At 36.6% G+C, this 19,160-nt stretch overlaps 1 protein-coding gene across 1 annotated transcript in view; it reads left to right on the forward strand.

The window, feature by feature from the left end:
• tusc3 (tumor suppressor candidate 3) overlaps positions 1 to 2,694 on the forward strand; it is an 85,935-nt gene extending 83,241 nt beyond the window's left edge. The window contains exons 9-10 of the mRNA XM_051907403.1: positions 150 to 240; positions 2,574 to 2,694. Coding sequence (XP_051763363.1) covers positions 150 to 240; positions 2,574 to 2,589 — 107 coding nt within the window. The 3' untranslated portion in view covers positions 2,590 to 2,694. The remainder of the gene's footprint in view (positions 1 to 149; positions 241 to 2,573) is intronic.
• The last annotated feature ends 16,466 nt before the right edge of the window (positions 2,695 to 19,160 follow it).

The raw sequence follows: 19,160 nt of genomic DNA on the forward strand, positions 1-19,160 counted from the left end.
TCTTAGATCAAAGTTCGTAAAAAGCGATTTTCACCAACGGCTTAATCCCATTATAGAATACCATTGCAGCATACTAATCAAGTTTAATCAATGTAAGCATTATTTAGCTCATTAAGAGAGTGACACTCACTGTGTTTTCTGTTTTACAGTTATCTGTCTGGTTGGACTTGGTTTAGTGGTGTTCTTCTTTAGCTTCCTACTATCCATCTTCAGATCAAAATATCATGGTTATCCTTACAGGTAAGATTTATCTGAAATGCAATCTATTGCTGTTAAAACACACTCTTGTACTGAAGTATTTGTTGTGTAATATAATTTTCTGCAAGATCAGTGTTTTAATGTTTTTCTCTGCTTTGACTTTTACAGCAATGTTCTGGGTTCAATTAAGCTCTATGAACAGCATCTAAGACATGCTGTTGATTACCTTTGTCCCACAAAAACAAAAATTTATTTTACAGTAATGCACTTACAGTGAAAGGATACCAGACAAAATGTTATCTCTGGATTGGAAGCGCGGGGATTAATAGTAGTTTTGACTTATGCCATGACCATTTGAACATTTGTGTTTGAAATCATTTATTATTGCAATGGTAATCAACAGTGTAGATGCTGATTTTTAATCATTTTGATTCCATTTGCAAAAAAAGTTTTTTTTCAGATTCACTCACTGATTCATTCATTGACTCACTCATCGATTTGTTCAGTGACTCTTTCTTTAGGTTACAGATTTAGAGGATTAGTTCACTTTTAAATGAAAATTACCCCAAGATTTACTCACCCTCAAGCCATCCAATGACCTTCTTTCTGATGAACACTATTGGAGATATATTAATAAATATCCTGATGCATCCGAGCTTTATAATGGCAGTGAGCGATACCAACGAGTATGAGCTAAAGAAAGTGCTTCCATCCACATCCATCCTTCATAAACATATTATACACAGGGGTTAATAAAGGTCTTCTGAAGCGAAGCAATGCATTTGTGTAAAAAAAATATCCATATTCAACAAGTTATGAAGTAAAATACCTAGCTTCTGCCAGACTGCCTTCCGTATTCAACTTAAGAAAAAAGTGCAAAGCCTCTCGCAGTTCAGAAAGCTTACGCTACGTCCCAGGCCTTCCTCATTCAACTTACGGTAAAAGCTTAACTGATGTAACGCCAGTTCAGTTTTTTCCGTAACTTGAATACGGAAGGCAGTCTGGCGGAAGCTAGATATTTTTTTTCATAACTTGTTAAATATGGATATATTTTTTTACACAAACGCATCGATTAGCTTCAGAAGGCCTTTATTAACCCCCCGGAGCCGTGTGGAGTACGTTTATGATGGATAGATGTGGATGGATGCAGTTTCTTCAGCTTTATACTCGTTGGTATCGCTCACTTCCATTATAAAACTCGGATGTGTCAGGATATTTCTTAATATATCTCCGATTGTGTTCATCAGAAAGAAGAAATTCATATACACCTAGGATGGCTTGAGGGTGAGTAAAGCTTGGGGTAATTTTCATTTGAAAGTGAACTAATCCTTTAACAACCACAACCAATTAATTTAAAGGGGACCTTTAAACCTTTAAAGTCTTGATTTTGATTTTTGGATCTACTGGAATAGGTTTTATGCTCAAAAAAATCCAAAAAGCACTGTGCTCTGATTGGTCAACTGGACCAGCGTGTTGTGATTGGTCAACCACTTTGAGCATGTTTCGGAATTGTCACGCCCCTTACCGTAACCGCAAGTCTCAACACACAACTCAACCATGCCTCGCCCCTTTTTTTTTTTTTTTTTTTACATACACAGGAATTACTTAAATGAGGGATATTGTGGCATGTATGTTACTGAACAAAAAACTGAATACTACAATCAAGGCATTTCAGGGAGCTCAGTGCTTGCTGATATAGAGAATAACTCCATTTAGAGTGAACTTTGCACTTTGTAACTTTGCAGACCTTTTTCAAACAGCAAGATTATACACTAATGAAAGTTGAAAATGTAAAAAAGCATAATGGGACAACTTTAATAAAATGTTTATGTGTATGGATCTACTAAAAGATTCTACAGATAGTGTTCGAGCATCTTAATTGTTTCCCCCACAAATTACAACAAAGCAAAACTCAAATGTTATGCTCCATTTTCAATTGTCAACTTAGCTTGTCAACCAAGCATATATTGCCATATAGTCAGTGTCTGAAGGGAGGAAAAGGCAGCAAAGTCTTTACAAGTTTCCCTGAACGAAAAATGAGTCAGTGAACGAGATTGATTAATTTACATAAAAGATTCCTTAAAAAAGCACTGTCAATAGAGCTGAAGAAATTTACTTTACTTGCTGTAGTGCTCCTGTACATCAGCCAAGACAGAATACTTCCTAATGAATCAAATAAAACGCATTTAAATGTACAGCAACTGTGGTTGCTAGTGGTAATTGTAGAGACTCCAGTGAATGACCTTTTTCCGTCTATAGAGATCTTCTCATAATGATTAGACGATGACGTCGTTTCCAGTCAGGGAACATTTAATCATTTGCACTCTTCTTCTTTTTTTCTTCTGACTCTATTTTTCTCTTCCCCTCTCTTTCAGCTTCCTGATTAAATAAGATCATGCCGTAAAATAAAAAGCTGCTGAACTTCAGATTCAACTGCTGTTTGACTGTAACGCACTACATGTGTGACCTAAGATAAATAAACTGAACTATTACCTACTGCGTGGTCTGTCTGTGAGTGTGTACGCATCCGTTGAAGTCAAATGAATCGTTTGCTTGCTTATATGACCAGTTTTTATTTTTAATTGCAAATTGAGGATTGTATCCTGAAGGTTTTGTGGGGAGAGAAGAGTGTTTGTGTGTGCATCTGTGTGTGTGTGTGTGAGGCTGTTATTTGTTATTGCCGTTTATGATACCTCTCTTGAGGCCATTGTGCACGCCTCAGCAGATTGTGTCCTCTTTTTGTCCCCTTCAGTCAGTTTTTTTTTCCTCCTTTTCACTCACTCTCTCCTCTCTCCCTCTCTCTCTCTCTTCTAAAATCTGTGAAGGAATATTCAAGTATTTTTTCTCCCCCATTTTGGGTAGGTCGTGAAAGGGGTTTTTAATATTCTTTATTAAAAAACCAACTCAGCTACCACCGATCCAATTAAATTCATTCCAATATCAGAACTAACATATTTATTTAACTTCAAACAAGAGAACTGGGTGATAACGTCCATGACATTTTTCTTAGAAGCAAAGATTTCCTTAAAGGATGTAATCTAAATTAGCTGTCATCATAGACAATAATGTCAACCCTGCCTGCAAGCTTTTAATACACATTTATTGGCGCAACTACTTTGTTTTATTGCTCATCAAAGAGCATTTAATTAGTGATTATAAGCTCAAATAATTTCTCACAATTTGACGTCTATAACGCAGCCTAATTTTCCACCTAAGAAGCCCTTTTTATGTCAAGAGCACAAACATGTTTACTTCAGAGGTGCTAATACTATACTTAAAACTCAATTAAAAAGAAATTAATCAGTCAAAATATTAAAAATGTTTTCTAATGCATGTGGTGTGCTCTTTATATTTTTGTATATTGGTTTAATAGAGAAATTATTATTTGTATGATTTATAATCCATCCATTTTGCATGTGGCACACAAATGTAAGCACATGGTGCTGCACAGCTAGACATTATAGTGATGATAGCAGTGCTGTTGTTGATGCTCAGGCGAATTAGTAGCGTCAAGCAAATATGAAAAGAGGGTATTTGGCATTGAATCAGAACCAACAGCAGCATTACAACTGAGAAAATTCAAGCTGGCACTAATTCCTCTTTAGCTGTCGAAGGACATTAGCGGCCACCACTCCATCCTTCATTTGTGCAAAGAAGTGATGGCAATTCAATTTGTGCTCCCCCCCCCCCCCCCCTTTTTTTTTTTTCTTTTTGTTCCCCTTCTCTAATGCCTTCAAGCAACTCCCTTCTCCCCATTCCCACAGTGTTTTTTTCTCTATTTGTTGGACCAGTGTACTTCAAGTGATGGATTTTAAAGGTTGATGAACGGACAGAAGACACAGGTAACAAAATGTCTTCACTGCAAAAAATCCTATTTTTATTTTATTTTCCAGTCAAAATATGTAAAATTTAAGAAGCAATACTGCATAAGATATTGGCCCTTTTTACACCTAGTATTAAGATGCGTTTTGGTCGATCGGATCACAAGTAGACGAGGGAGACACATACCCATTTACACCTGGTATTTTAATCCGTCTCTTTTGTCTACTTTCAACCACTTCTGTCCTGATTTCTTCAAGGGGAGGGTCTATGGGTGGGTAAATATATGGGCTTTATCAGATATTTAATCTAACGGACAAAATAAGCTCACACAGTTTACATATGAAAGCACACGGAGAGGATGGAAACGTGGTGAGTGCGTGATAGAAATCAGGAATGGTGAGAGAACATTGTGCTTGGTATGTTTTTCATCTTCAAACCAAACTTGGATCTTCAGCCGACAAAGTTTAAATCCCGTCTGGCTAGCACACTTCCCATAATGTTTACACATTAGGTCAGTAGGCGGAGAGTAGGTGGTCTTTTGTGTCTGTTCGAATGCATTTGACCACATGAGCGGCTACACTACGATAGCAATCCGGTCAAATGCATTTGCGACTACCTCTGGAAGTGGTCGAAAGTGGATAAGCTCAAAATGTTTTAGACCCCATTTACACTTGTATTTAGCCCCGTCCACTTGTGATCTGATCAACCAAAAAGGATTTTAATACCAGATGTATAGGGCCATTAAGATTTGTTTTCAGAGAATGCGTCTTTTAAAGTAATAGTTCGTTCAAAAATGAAAATTCTATCATTTACTCACCTTCATGTCACGCAAAACTGTATGACTTTCTTTGTTATGTGCAACATAAAGAAAGATATTTTGAGAAATACCAACATTTGGTTACCAACATTTTTCAAAATATGTTTTGTGTTCTGCAGAAGAAAGAAAAATCTCACAGGTTTTGAAAGACATGAAAGTGAGTAAATAATGCTAGAATTTTCATTTTTGGGTGAAATATTCCTTTAATATTAGTGTATTTTGTCTTACTGCACTTTCGGATTTTTCCACTTTTGTACGTACAGTATGAAAAGTGAAAAATCCACAAACTTCACATATATTAAAGATACACTATAAAAAATGCTGGGTTAAAAACAACCCAAGTTGGTTTGAAAATGGACAAACCCAGCGATTGGGTTAAATGTTTGCCCAAAGTGCTGGGCAGTTTTATTTAACCCAACTATTGTTTAAAAATGACTATATGTCTGGCTTAAAATGAACCCCAAATAGGTTGGAAATAAAAAATCAGACACATAATTGCTAGAGGCAACAATAATAATCAAAAGGTGAACATTTTCTTAATAAGAAATTTAATAAATGTTTATTGTTTAATTATTATTCATTAAACTTATTAATAAATGTTCATTTATTAAACATTTCCATTTCCAACACATTTTGGGTTCATTTTAAGCAAGCAATGCAGAAATTTTTAAACAATAGTTGAGTTAAATAAAACTACCCAATCACTGGGTTTGTCCATTTTCAACCCAACTTGGGTTGTTTTTAACCCAGCATTTCTTAGAGTGTAGATTTTCTGAAAACAAATCTTAATATCTTATGCAGTTGCATCTAATTTCAAGGATTTCCAGATATTTTTACTGAAAAATAAGTAAAAGGGGAAAAAACACACATAAAATGTCACACTATTCATAGCGGTTTGCAGTGACAGGGTGACCTGAGTCATTTATTTTCAGAAAGTTTCTGGCAAAATGACCGTGATCATTGCTCAACTTTATGCAAATAAGTAGCTATACACCAACCAATGGAAATGCAGATAGTGATCCACAATCTACAGCTGTTGAGCTAAAGCACCTAAAGGGATGTAAACATTGACAGCGAGTTGCTTTGGTAAAGCGACCAAAAGTCATCTACAATGAGTGATACTTTTTATGAAAATGAGCAGCAATTATGTGGCCACTACCAATGGAATCAATAAGTTGAGCTCATGTGATACCGCAGTCAAGTAGCTGACTGTCAGTGTGAACAGCCCTTAACATAAATGAGGTTTCAAGAGGATTTGTCGCTCGTCTCTTAATTTAAGTTGCACCTGTTTCAGACATGGACGTTGCATCACATGGGCATTACGATGCAGGTGACTCATAACCTCAATAAAAGATATTAACTCATTACAGTTTAATTCTGTCACAGTAGGTGGTGTCACACAGTGGAGAGGAATTCTTAGGATGAAACACTAATAGCTGCCAGCATACTGTCATCTTACTTTCAGTACTTATCCTCAAGGGGATAACTGGATTAAAAAAAAATACAATTGTGGGACTCATAAACACAATTTGCATTTCCCTCTCATGTCCTCCAAAAATAACTTGAGGAAGTAACATTTAATTGCAAGGCTTGTTATTTATTTATATATTTCCCTTTTTTACTGCAAATAACAGGATGTTTTGAAGTTTCAAAGAGTGTAATTACATAGGTACACACACACAGACACACTTGCCCAAATCAGAGGGGACTCTAGATGCTGAGACCCTTGACTAACTGGTAGTTAACATTACTTTGACTTTGACATTTTTGTTTCATTTTCATACTTAAAGGGATAGTTCACCCAAAAATGAAAATTCTGTCATCATTTACTCACTCTCAAGTTGTTCTAAACCTGTATGAGTTTCTTTCTTCTGTTGAACACAAAAGAAGATATTTTGAAGAATGTTGGTAACCAGACAGTCGACGGCAGCCACTGACTTACATAGAAGGAAAAAAAATACTATGGAAGTCAATGGTTATCGTCAACTCCTGCAAGTTGTAGTTCTTATTTGCCAAACTGTTAGTTTTGTGCAAAAGAAAAAAAAAGAGCTCCGACACGGTGTAATTTATGTTGTAGTACAAATATGAGTTGTGATGTTGGTCTACAAATTAGCATGACTGAGCAGCTCTCTTTAGAATGTAATATTGTTAAAATGTAATGGACTCTTTTCATATATTTCCGGGGTTCTCAGAAGTAGAAGTCGTCATACACGCTAAAAAATAGCTGTAAAAAAATGAAACGAAAAATGAAAGTAAAATACCGTTTTCCATTGAAACCGTTTTCCATTCTGGGTAATATTATTTGTTGTTTTCAAGAAAGTAGCCTATTCTTTCTTGATAAATAATATTACCCAGAATGCATTGTAATATACAGAAGTAATATACCGTAAAAAAAAAAATAAATAAATAAATAAATAAAAAACAAAACATGCATTCTGGGTAATATTTGTCGTTTTTGAGAAAGTAGCCTATAAGTTACTTTCTCGAAAATGACAAATAATGTTTTTACGGTATATTCCAGGAGCAAAAGATAAAGACTTTCCAAAAGAGAAAAATAAATAAATATTGAGATCTTGATTATGGTAGTCAGAACTGGGAAAGTTGTCGAATTTGCCATCACTCCCTCAGCCGTTGTATAGTTTTGTGAAATTTAATGGAAAGTTAATATAACACAAAGTATAGTCTTATAAATGCACATTAAAAGAAAACTTTGCAAGATTTACGATGTAAATAATTGTGGACAGTGGCGTCATCACAGTCTGTGAAGAGCCTCTATTGTAAAGCTGAAGTGTCATTTTGGTGCCCCTAGTGGCATCAAATAGTATTGAAAAGATATAATTTGCTAGTTTTCTCTGCAAATTAAGCCAAAATCAAAAATAAGTATTTTAAAATAAAAAATACACTTTTGCTTAAATAAAAATGTCTATAACATAACATGTCTTGTATGTCAAATATATCATCAGCCAGTCTCATAAACTTATTATCGGCACTACATTTACCAACTTAATAGTGTTAAATTCTTGAGAGTTTGCTTGAAACAAATAAAATGCTTCCTCTGTTTTGTCTCTCGCACACACATACACACTGAAGGCCAAGAGTTATAAAAATCAATGAGAAGGCCTCACTTCCAAATCTGGATTTAATTCAGTGTTAAATCAACACTAATTAATCATTAATTAATTAAAGTGCTTAGCCGGAACAAACTACTTTCATGATCCATGAAGTCTCTGGGGAGAATATTTCTTCTCCCTTTCACTTAAAATGTGCCACTTTTAAGCACTCATTGGTTTACTCTAAGTTTTTCTTGCTGAAAACCCAAATGTGTACAAATGAAGTTTTAAATAACGCTTGGTTTGCTACCAAAAATGGCACAAGTTACTTTGAGTTAGTCACGTTTGATTGATTAAATCCACCCACATTATTTTAGCACACAACATGAGATAGACTGCTAATTGTTCAAAATTAATATGTGTTCTTTGTAAAAGGCATCGGCAGCCCATGCGATTGGAGACTAATGCTAACGGCAGCCGAATATGATGCAGTCAGTAGCGTTTCACTGAGCTGAGGGACCCCATCACACAGTTTTAGTGTGGATATGCTTCAGTGATAACCAAAGAGACAGGCTGCTCTGGTGCTGCCATTGTGATGACATGTTTAATAGGCAGTCCTAATGACACACACACATCATGGGACCTTTTGGGAAGGCAAGAAGTCACCGCAGTGACAGAATGTCTGAAAAACTCGAATGATTCAGGACTGTTATTTACATCTTTTCCCCGTAGCTGTCACAGTTTTCCACATGATCGAATGGAATTGCATATAGAAGAGAAACAATGGGAGATTACTTTCTCAGATCTGAGAAAACAACATGACCTCACTGGGAGGAACCCAAGCCTTGTGTGCCAGGATAAATTGTACCCGTGAGAATGTATAGCCACCCACCTGCATGCCAAAAAACAAACACAGACCTCCTCCGAGCCAGTCATTATAATAAATGGCGGTATGAAGGGAAATAGAGTTGGACTGGGGCAAGGAAGTGGAAGAGAAAGAGTAAGTGGTGGCGGGCATTTCAGTTGTGACCCCTTTTACGCTTGGTATTACACTAGTCTCTGTACAGGAATGTCTCTGTACAGGAATGTGTGAATATACTTTGTACTTACAGTGTGATAGTGTGATTTTTAACCATATTTTTGAAGGTGTGTCTTTATGAATACTAAAATAAATGGAAAATGGAAATTTAATAGTAGATACATTGGATTACTCATTCATTATATCCATCTTCATGTAAAAGCAACAATATTTTAAATGCATCCACTTAAAGGTGCAGTAAGCAATTTCTGAGAAACGCTGTTGAAAGTGAATTGTATGGTGACCAAGAGGGGACATGTTTGGTTCACTTAGGCCACATCCACACGAAGCCAGAGCTTTCCCTATCCAATCTTCTTTTTTTCCTCATTCAAAAAAAAAAAAAATTTTAAACACTGCATCGTCTCACGTACACACGAAAACGCAAGGGTGTCGTTTTCAGATTCAGGACACGGTTTCAAAAAATAGTGGTTTCAGGCTCTTAAAACGCCAGATCCGTCTGGGCAAAATGCCGATATGATACAAAATTTTTACGTATACACAGCTAAATACAGATCCGTGTGTACAGGCTCTTAGTTTTGTCGTGGGAACATCATATTAACTCGTAGGAACGTGATATGTTGTGGCAACGAGATCATTTTGTCGAGGTAACGACATCTTTATGTTGTGTCCACGTGATGTGAAGTTATGGCCTCGAGATCCGATGTTGAGGAAACAATTTTTTTTTTCTTGTGGCCACAACTTCTTATGTTGAGGGAACGACATCTATTTCTCGTGTTTAACGCGTAAACAAACTTGCATGACCATAGCAATCTGGGATTATCAGAAATGGATATTATTAATACATTTTATATTTTATTTTGAATTAAGAATGACAAAAAAAAAAAGTGGCCAAAAAACTGGAAGGCCTGAGAACAGATGCAAAGGTTGCGTTGTTTCTACTCCATACGTGAGTAACATTGGTTTTGCTGTTTCACAAAACCAAGATATGCTGTTGTTGTATAAAGTTAGCTATAGTAACAGAAAAGCTTTGAATGCCATTGTTTGTCTGGAGATGGTGTGCTGCTGGTGACTAACAACAAACTCTTCCTTGTTTATACTCTTGTGTACTTTATGTTTATTTTTTGTTCTTCCCTCTTGTTCGTTCGTCATCTTCGCTGTATTTTTCACAAAGCATTATTTTGCTTTGCTTCAACTATATTAGAGACGTCCACTCTTGCATTGCATGCTTGTGCATTTTGGGGTGAAGCAATGAAGGGAGGGGTGTATTTGTTTGGGATGATTTCAAATATCAACAGTGTTTCTCAGAAATTGCTTACTGCACCTTTAATTGGCAAACAAATTTATAGATTGGCTTTTGTAGATTGCTTTTGTAGAGTTGTCATCTGCCTATACCATCTACAATTAAGGAGAGACATTTACCATTTCAAATGAGCATAAAGACACTTCCTGATTGTCATGGAACTAAAAATAGAGCTAAACTTATTAAAAATCCTTTTTTCAAAACGTGTTTTTGTCTTACCCTGATTGAGCAATATGACCAAAATCTGGTACCATGAAATGGGTCATTTTCTATCAGAGTAATGATCCATATCACAATATATTGTAGTAATCCAATCTGTAAAGATGCTTTGAAATGATGTGTATTGTGAAAAGCGCTATACCAATAAACCTAAACCTGATGGTGTTGAGTGTACAGTTTTCATTCACCCAGACGGTGACATTTAGATCTACCAGGTCATGTTATAAAGGCCAGATATCACTAAAGGCATCCTGAATGCTACCATTTTGAACACCCAGAAAATAAGTCTTTACCCTTTGCTGTCAGGAATGCTTACATGGATGCTGGTTCAGATCCGGTCTGCATCATATCCCAGCTCCATTCTCCTCTTGCAAATCAATTTTGCTGGCTCTCTACACTATCCGATAAAAGCAAAAAAACTCATAAATAACATAAAAAAAAAAAAATTATATCTTTTATGAGCTTTGCCGGAGGGCTTGAAAGCTGAATAGAAACATAGCCTTATATTCTATTCACTACTGTATTAAATCCGCTGTAAATCCACAAGGCAGACATTAGCATCTAACAGCTTGTGAAAAGCAGAGTTGTTTGTCATTCATGCATGAAATGAATTTCACACGGGTTCAAACCTTTGCTAAATTTGCAGATGTGCATAATTGAGAATTTAACATGCTAATTGACGCCTACTATCATTCATGAGTTCATTGCAGAGAGACTTTCCTCAGCAGATGGGAAAGTTTGTTACCTACTGACTCAGACTGATCGATCTTTACTGCCAATGCCTTCATCCGCTGTGTCTGATTCAATAGGAAGGTACAAAAAGTGCTGCGAGAACATTGATTCTGACCCCATCTCAAAGAAACGGAAGGAAAAGGCTCATGTCTTGGGTTGCTTTCCCACGCACACTGATGGATGCCGCATGAGCTGCCCGAAACTTCTAACATTCTTTCACTGTAACAAATGTGCATGCAGTGCATGCAGTGCACAGTTGGATTTTGTAGGATTTTCAGAAGATTATGATATTTCAAATATGTATGCATAGGAATTAATGTTACTGTGTGCAATTTGAATATATTAAGACAACAAAAATGTTAAAGGTGTACCAAGTCATTTTTATTTTAATTAGTAATGTTGCATTGGCTGGTACTGCAGTCGTCTTGGACATATACTGACAACTAATGGTGCGATGCAGCATCAAATGAAAAAAAAATCTCAGTTATTAATGGCATTGTAGAAATATGCTATTCGTTGTCAGCCACGTATAATTAATTTTCCAGGGGGGTTACTGAGATAAAGCAAGAAATATGTGGCGGCTTCAATGAGGCAATCCATTTTCACTTTCGAAATAGTTAACCCTGGGTTATGCTAAACCCCGGGTAAACAGAATCCTGGGTTATCTTGATTCACGTTTCACATTTCTCATAATTTACCCGAGGTTAACAATTAATCCTGGGTATTCACACTGGGATAACCCTGGGTTAACGTCTTTATTTGCATATTTTCTGTGTCAGTGTCACTGATTGGACAAACACTGTGTGCAATATGTTTACACAAAGGCTCTAACATTACGCATCCACATATTATATATATATTGCCAATTGTACTATTAAATTTATACTGAATGGAGTTTATACTGAATGGACTTTTCGGACTATAAAGGTTCCATAACCCCGGGTAAGAAGCGGTGTTAATCCCTCTTCTAAATTACAAGTGTGTTCCTTTACCCGGGGTTAAAAGTGAGGTTTAGATGAACAACAATAACCCAGGGTTAAGCAAAGTGTGAAAAGCCCTCATGTAAAATAAAACAATCATCATTTAAACAATAATTTAAATGTTTTCAAAAGTGCTATTAGTTTCTGTATGTTTCCAATTTTTTAAAGTGAAAAATTACTCAACCCTCCGGTGTTCTTCGGTCATTTTTGACTGAAAGATTTTACGTTTTGTTTTTTTTTAGAATTTTTTACTTCATTGGAATGGTACAAAACTTGGTTTTGGCACTTGCTATGTGAACACACACACAAAAAATAATAGACATGATTCGAAATGGTTAAATGGTCCTGAAAAAAATAGTCACACTTGTACTCAAAAATGACTGCACTGGAAATGAATGGGAAACTTCGACTCTAGGGGGTTAATAAAGGACTCCTGAAGTGAAGCGATGGGTAGTATCCATATTTAAAACTTTATAAACTATAATCTCTGGCTTCGGCAACAGCCATGCACGTGTTCACAAGAAAGTTGAGTTTTGGTGGAAGGGTGACCTCTGACCCGACGTATGACGTAGGACGTAGCCCCACTTATATCGAAGTCCTTGACATTTTCCTTTAAAACTGCTCGTTTTAGACTTCTAATTCATGACCGGCATTTTGTTTCGCTCTGTCCTCTGCACTTCCGCGTTCGTCAATTCTCATCTAAGCTTATGCTACGCCTATGTCAAAGGTCGGGTCAGAGGTCACCCTTCTGCCGGAACTTGACTCTCTAGTGAACCCGTGCACGGCCCTTGCTTGAAGTCAGTGAATATAGTTTATAAAGTTTTAAATATGGACACTTTTCTCTTATAAAAACCCATCGCTTCTCTTCAGAAGGCATTTGTTAATCCACTGGAGTCGTATGGATTATTTTTATTATGTATGGATGCGCTTTTTGGAGCTTCAAAAACTCGGACTCTATTCAATGCCATTACAAAGCTGGGAAAAGCCAGGATATTATTTAATATAACTCCAATTGTGTTCAGCTGTAAGAAGAAAGTCATATACGCCTAGGATGGCTTGAGGGTGAGTAAATCTTGGGATAATTTTCATTTTGGTGGACTATTCCTTTAAGTTGGGAATTTCATTTTTAGGTCTATGCTCAAAAGTGGTTAACAGGCAATAAATGGATCATAACTACCGCATAAATAAAATTTAAAATCTACTAAAAATAAAAAAAAATTAAATAAAAAAAAAAAACATTATCAATCTTATATATAGTACATTCATTTCACTGAAATAAAAAATAATAATTTGACCACCACACGAGGAGCACCAGAGGGCTAAAAATTACTCTTACTCTTAAACATTGATATTTACAAATTCCACATTTAGACACATTCATTCATTTTTAAGTTCATTGCTTAAGCTTAATAAAAAGTAAATACGCATTAATTGAATTAATCTTTGCATGGCACTGCATTACACACAAATGGAAAACATTTCTTCTCTTTTCTCTGCCTTTATGGTAATTGAAAGGATTTTTTTATCTGTTATATGCATTTTGCTACCCTGAATGAACCAAATATGTCTGCACTAATTTCAGTGTCATGTGTTTGCTATGCGACAAAGACGGTTTGTATATTTTCATTAGCAGCTTTCACATTCCAACAGGATGAAAAGTGTGCCAATGATCGCTGCTCTGGAATGCGGCCTTTTTATTTTTGAGGTAAGGGAAAGAGTAAACCAAAGGACAGTTATTTTGAAAATTGGAAATCCACTTAGAATCAAGCTAAATAAATCAAATACCAGAGAGGTTTTTGCCAGTTACCATTATTTTGAGTAATTCTAGCTCTAATTGAATTTGAATAGGCAGACAGCAAGAGGCCTCACTGCAGAATGAGTTAATTAGTTTTGAGTTGCCAGCGAAAACGGAGGAAATGCACACCCAAAACACACCTTGTTTATTGTCTTGGCTCATCGTCTGTGAAACATTAGCATAAATGTTATTTTCCATTTCTCTCTCAAACCGATCTGTGCTTGAACATTCCTGTGCCTAACAGCCCGTCTTATTGTGTTTCAGCGTCTCAGAAGGGAAGCCTCTTTGATTTGAATCAGGTATAAATAAATTAAAAATCTTCTAGCTAAAGTTTGTGTGGATTTATTGTTTACTCATACATACTTAAACTTCAGCACATAAATGTGAAAGATGCCTCAAAACACGCTTACAGCTTCATTGTACATATTTTTCGAAGTTGTAAATTAAAGATTATTGGAGTACGATTTACAAGGAAATACTATTTAAGTCTTTCTACCTCAAAATTTCACGCTTAAATCAATGTTATTTACTGTTTCTTTGTAATTATTTGTGAAATTTACTAGCAGTGTCTGAGTGAAATTTGTTTCAAACTAAACCGTACGCTTTTTTTTTTTAGTGTTGGTGAGGAGATGTGTGCTATATTATTTTTTTTTAAAGGATGAAAAAAATCATGTAGACTTATATTAAAGGAGGGACCCAATAGAGATCACAGGTTTTGCTCACACAGCAGGAAAAATAAAATTTTTTAGACCTGTTGTTCAAACTGCAATTTATATATGGTTTATATAAGTTATGATGTATTCCGTTTACAGTTGCTTTGCTGACAACTCTGAAGTGGCTGTCAAAGAAATACACAAATTCACTTTTTCCATAAAACGAAATGGATTTGAGTCAATTAGGCAGAAATAATAAAATAAAAAAGTATATGAGGCTTGAAGGCTCTTTAGACTTGGCCCACTAAGAAATCACATAGCAAAATGTTCAAATGCTGACAAATTTTGTTCAAATTTCAGAAATGTGAACAAAAGTTTTACTTAATCCATGGATCTCCACTTTGACCTCTGCCATACTGTCATTCGTGACAGAAAGACTCATGTTTAGGAGAGATAACTGTGTCTCTTTTATCTCTGGTTTTGAGTCTTATTGAATCTATCAAGTAGGAAGGAGTATTAATAATGCATTTAGCTTTGGGGAGCCTACGGGCCTGTCACTCTATGACAAATGAGGACTGTTCACCCATGACACGTGAAGATGCGGATAATATAATGCAAGTTACTGCTAAAAGCATGTTGAGCTCCTTTTACTATTTATCTTCTGTCATCAGGCTCATTCTGTGGAAAGAGAAATCACATCATAGCCGAAGGACTCCAATTGATGGGGAATTTGTAAAAAAAAATTAATAATGTGACTGATAACCATAAAAAAAGGGAATATAATATGAAAGTGTGATACTCTGTGACTTTTCATGCATAAATGCTTACTTGAGTGTGACCAATGGCTTCATAAACATCCTCCTCCAAGGAAGATTTGAGACCCTTTTTTATGAAATTTCTTGTGGTTTTGACATCAAGTGACCAAAGCAAAATGAAAATCATTCCCACACAGTGGAAGCCCTTGCTTTGCAGTGTCATCTTTCAGGAAAATTGATGAAACAGCGCTAAACTCTGTTTTTTAGAGCTAAAATTGGTTCTTTCAATAGCTAAAGTCTATTGCTCTTTTGCCCGTGAGACTGAATGGGGTGTTTTAAAATCATTGCCGGAGAATTGAGGGGTGGGTGCTTTTAAGATCACAGACCACTCTCGCTCGCTCTCACGGGCAGCACGCTGTACGTGGGTTGTATTTAAAGATGGCTCATAAAGTGTTGAAACTGTGATAATGGAAACTGCCTCTGGGTGGCATTTTGACAAACAAGTGTTATTAAAGAAATGGTTTTATCAATGTGTTTACCACTTACAGTCCTCAGCCTCATAACTGCATGTTGAGGTGACTCAAGTGCTAAATGTGTTTGCTTTCGTCTTCTTCGCTCTCCTTATTTTTCTTCGCAGAGACTAGAAATAAAGGGTCGTCCTTGACCATTACAAAATCATACTTGTTTTCAGCCTGTATTCTTAGCCTGTATTCCTTTGATCTTCAGGGGAAAACTTTTTTAGATCCGGCAAAGTCCATTGCATCATTACCAGGTTGGACAGTCTGAATCCCCTCATGTGAAGGAATAGTTCATTCAGAAATGAAAATTCTGACATCACCATTCCAAACCTATATGACTTTCTTTTCCTTGGGAACATGAAGAAAATTTTAAGACTATTTTCAATGCTCTTGTCAATTTATTTACAATACGTACCCCACAGATTTAAAGATTCAACAAAAAAAGGGGGGAGAGGGGTGCAAAAGCATTACAGAAGTAGCATCAAAGTTTTCTGAAACCATTGCTTTGTATGAGAAAATCGAGTCATTGTTCACTGAAAATTGTCCTCTCCAGTGAGCTGTGACTGAATCATTGAACTCGAGAACCGGATCCTATTCGTGAGCAAATTGTTCAGGCTTGGGCTGCGTTTAAGTCCAATTTTTAAACCCTTCCTTCGCTAATTTCCCTCCTCACTGTCTCGTTCACTTGGATGGATGTCATTGCTTGTGTTGCACGAGTGCCCACTACTGCAGAACCCTTGCAATGTGTTTAAATGGAACGCCCTAAGCCCTTGATCACTTGGAATCAGCAATGGAGCTCATTTATTATTTACAGTTTTCTTTTTTTTCCCTTATGAATTTGTTTTATGTACCATTCTATAGGCCTGTGTGTATGCTTGGGCTGTTGGAGAAAATAAAAATAAAAAATTACACAAATGAAAATGATAACAATACAATAAACTGTGTAAAATGTAACAATGTAACTGTGTAAAAAAAACAACAACAAAAAAACAGTCCGCTTAAGGTATAGCCAGGGCCGGGGGAGAAGACAATCCAGCGCTCTGGGCAAAATAGGAATTTGCCGCCCCCTATGTTCAAATTTTTAAGAGAAAAACATGCCAATTTATCATATTGACCCCTACTGTTGGCTAGTTCACCCAAAAATGAAAATTCTGTCATTAATTACTTACCCTCGTGCCGTTATAAACCCGTAAGACTTTCGGTGATCTTCGGAACACAAATTAAGATATCCGTGAGGCCTACATAGGGAGAAATGACATTTCCTCTATCAAGATCCATAAAGGTACTAAAAACATATTTAAATCAGGCCATGTGAGTACAGTGGTTCAATATTAATATTATAAAGTGACGAGAATATTTTTGGTGCGCCAAAAAAAACGAAATAACGACTTATTTAGTGATGGCCGATTTCAAAACACTGCTTCAGGAAGATTCGGAGCGTAATGAATCAGCGTGTCGAATCATGATTCGGATCGCGTGTCAAACCGCCAAACTGCTGAAATCATGTGACTTTGGCGCTCCGAACTGCGGATTCGACACGCTGATTCATAACACTCCGAAGCTTCCTGAAGCAGTGTTTTGAAATCGGCCATCACTAAATAAGTCGTTATTTTGTTTTTTTTGGCGCACCAAAAATATTCTTGTCGCTTTATAATATTAATATTGAACCACTGTACTCACATGAACTGATTTAAATATGTTTTTAGTACCTTTATGGATCATGAGAGAGGAAATGTCATTGCTCCCTATGTAGGCCTCACGGAGCCATCGGATTTAACCAAAAATATTTCAATTTGCGTACCGAAGATTAACGAAGGTCTTACGGGTCTGGCACGGCATGAGCATGAGTAATAAATCACAGAATTTTCATTTTTGGGTGAACTAACCCTTTAAGACAGGTGTAATGAATTAATACAGTTGACTCACCATTTAAAAGAGGACCTTTCTTGCTTTGGCTGCTGCGAACTCTTCAACTATCATGGAGTAATCCAATTTGCGACAGATTTGGTTCTCAATTTGACTGTTCACAAAGACCCGCCCCCTTTAGTTACTGTTGCTTTGTCCGACAAGCCATGCTAGCCCCACGCAACACATCATGTTCTCACTGAGTGAAAATACATTGCAGAGCAAAGAGGACACTGAAAACGCGTCGACTGACAAGACAGTGCAGGTTACTTTTGATATGAAACAAAGTCTCAAATTTCAAATTCTGTAATTTTTAAAGAAATTTAAACAATAAATACCATTTTGTGGCTCTTTAATGTGTCGTGACAAATCACTGTAGTGCCTCAGTTCAAGCGGCTCGTGAACCGATCATCTCTTCCTACTAGTTAAGTTATAGCATCAAATAAACATGAATGAACATCAGAAGGAATGTTGTTTCAACCGTGGAAAGACATCAGTAAACACCATTTTTCAAGTTCAAGTCCACCGACGTTAATCTACTAACACTCCTGACAGCTTTGTCGGACATAATGGGGGATTCTGTGTTATGATTGGTTAGATTACCTGTCAATCAAACTCCCAGAGAAGACTTTGTCACCGTGCTCATCACCGTACAGCGCCCTCTAGTGGTCTGGCGCTCTGGGCAATTGCCCAGTTTGCCCAGTGCTTCTGCCAGCCCTGGTTATAGCTACAAGTATTATGTGGTTGAATGTCAAAATAACTCCAATATCATAAACTAGAGTTGTGTGGAGTGAGGGTAAATTAAGCGCTATCTACTGTGACGTCGCAATCATGTTGCATTGTGGTCTATGGATCTGCCTGAAGTGTACATATTGAGTAGACTCGCTCCCTTGGTCAAAATCGAGGGGTCAAGGGTCCATTCAAATAACTTCCCTCACCCACTTGCACGACAAAGTTGCACGCACATCAAAATGGAGGCGGGGATTCCCTCGAGGGGAAGTGCTCAAGGAAGTTTGCGAGTGTATGTCTAAAAGTGGAGTTAAATGCAGCCTGGATGTAAATCGTATCAAATTAATCACTGAAAATGATTTGTTCACTATTCCCTCAGTAACCCTTCTCTAGGTTACATAATTACACCAGTCAGTGGCGACTGGCGAATGTCTATTTGAGTGATTCAAAGAATCAATTACACTATTGATTTGTTCAAAAACAAAGACAACCATGTCATGGCTGAGTTGTTTATCTGTACTACTTTTATTAACTCCTCAAGGAGAGCTTTGGTGGATATCACGACTTTATGTTTTATTTTGGTCTGTTTCTCATACAAAAGCTATAGCTTAAGAAAACTTGGAATATATTTTTAACGTTGAAAGCTTC

The sequence above is a fragment of the Ctenopharyngodon idella genome, chromosome 1 (genome assembly GCF_019924925.1).
Source record: "Ctenopharyngodon idella isolate HZGC_01 chromosome 1, HZGC01, whole genome shotgun sequence".
Lineage (NCBI taxonomy): Eukaryota > Metazoa > Chordata > Actinopteri > Cypriniformes > Xenocyprididae > Ctenopharyngodon > Ctenopharyngodon idella.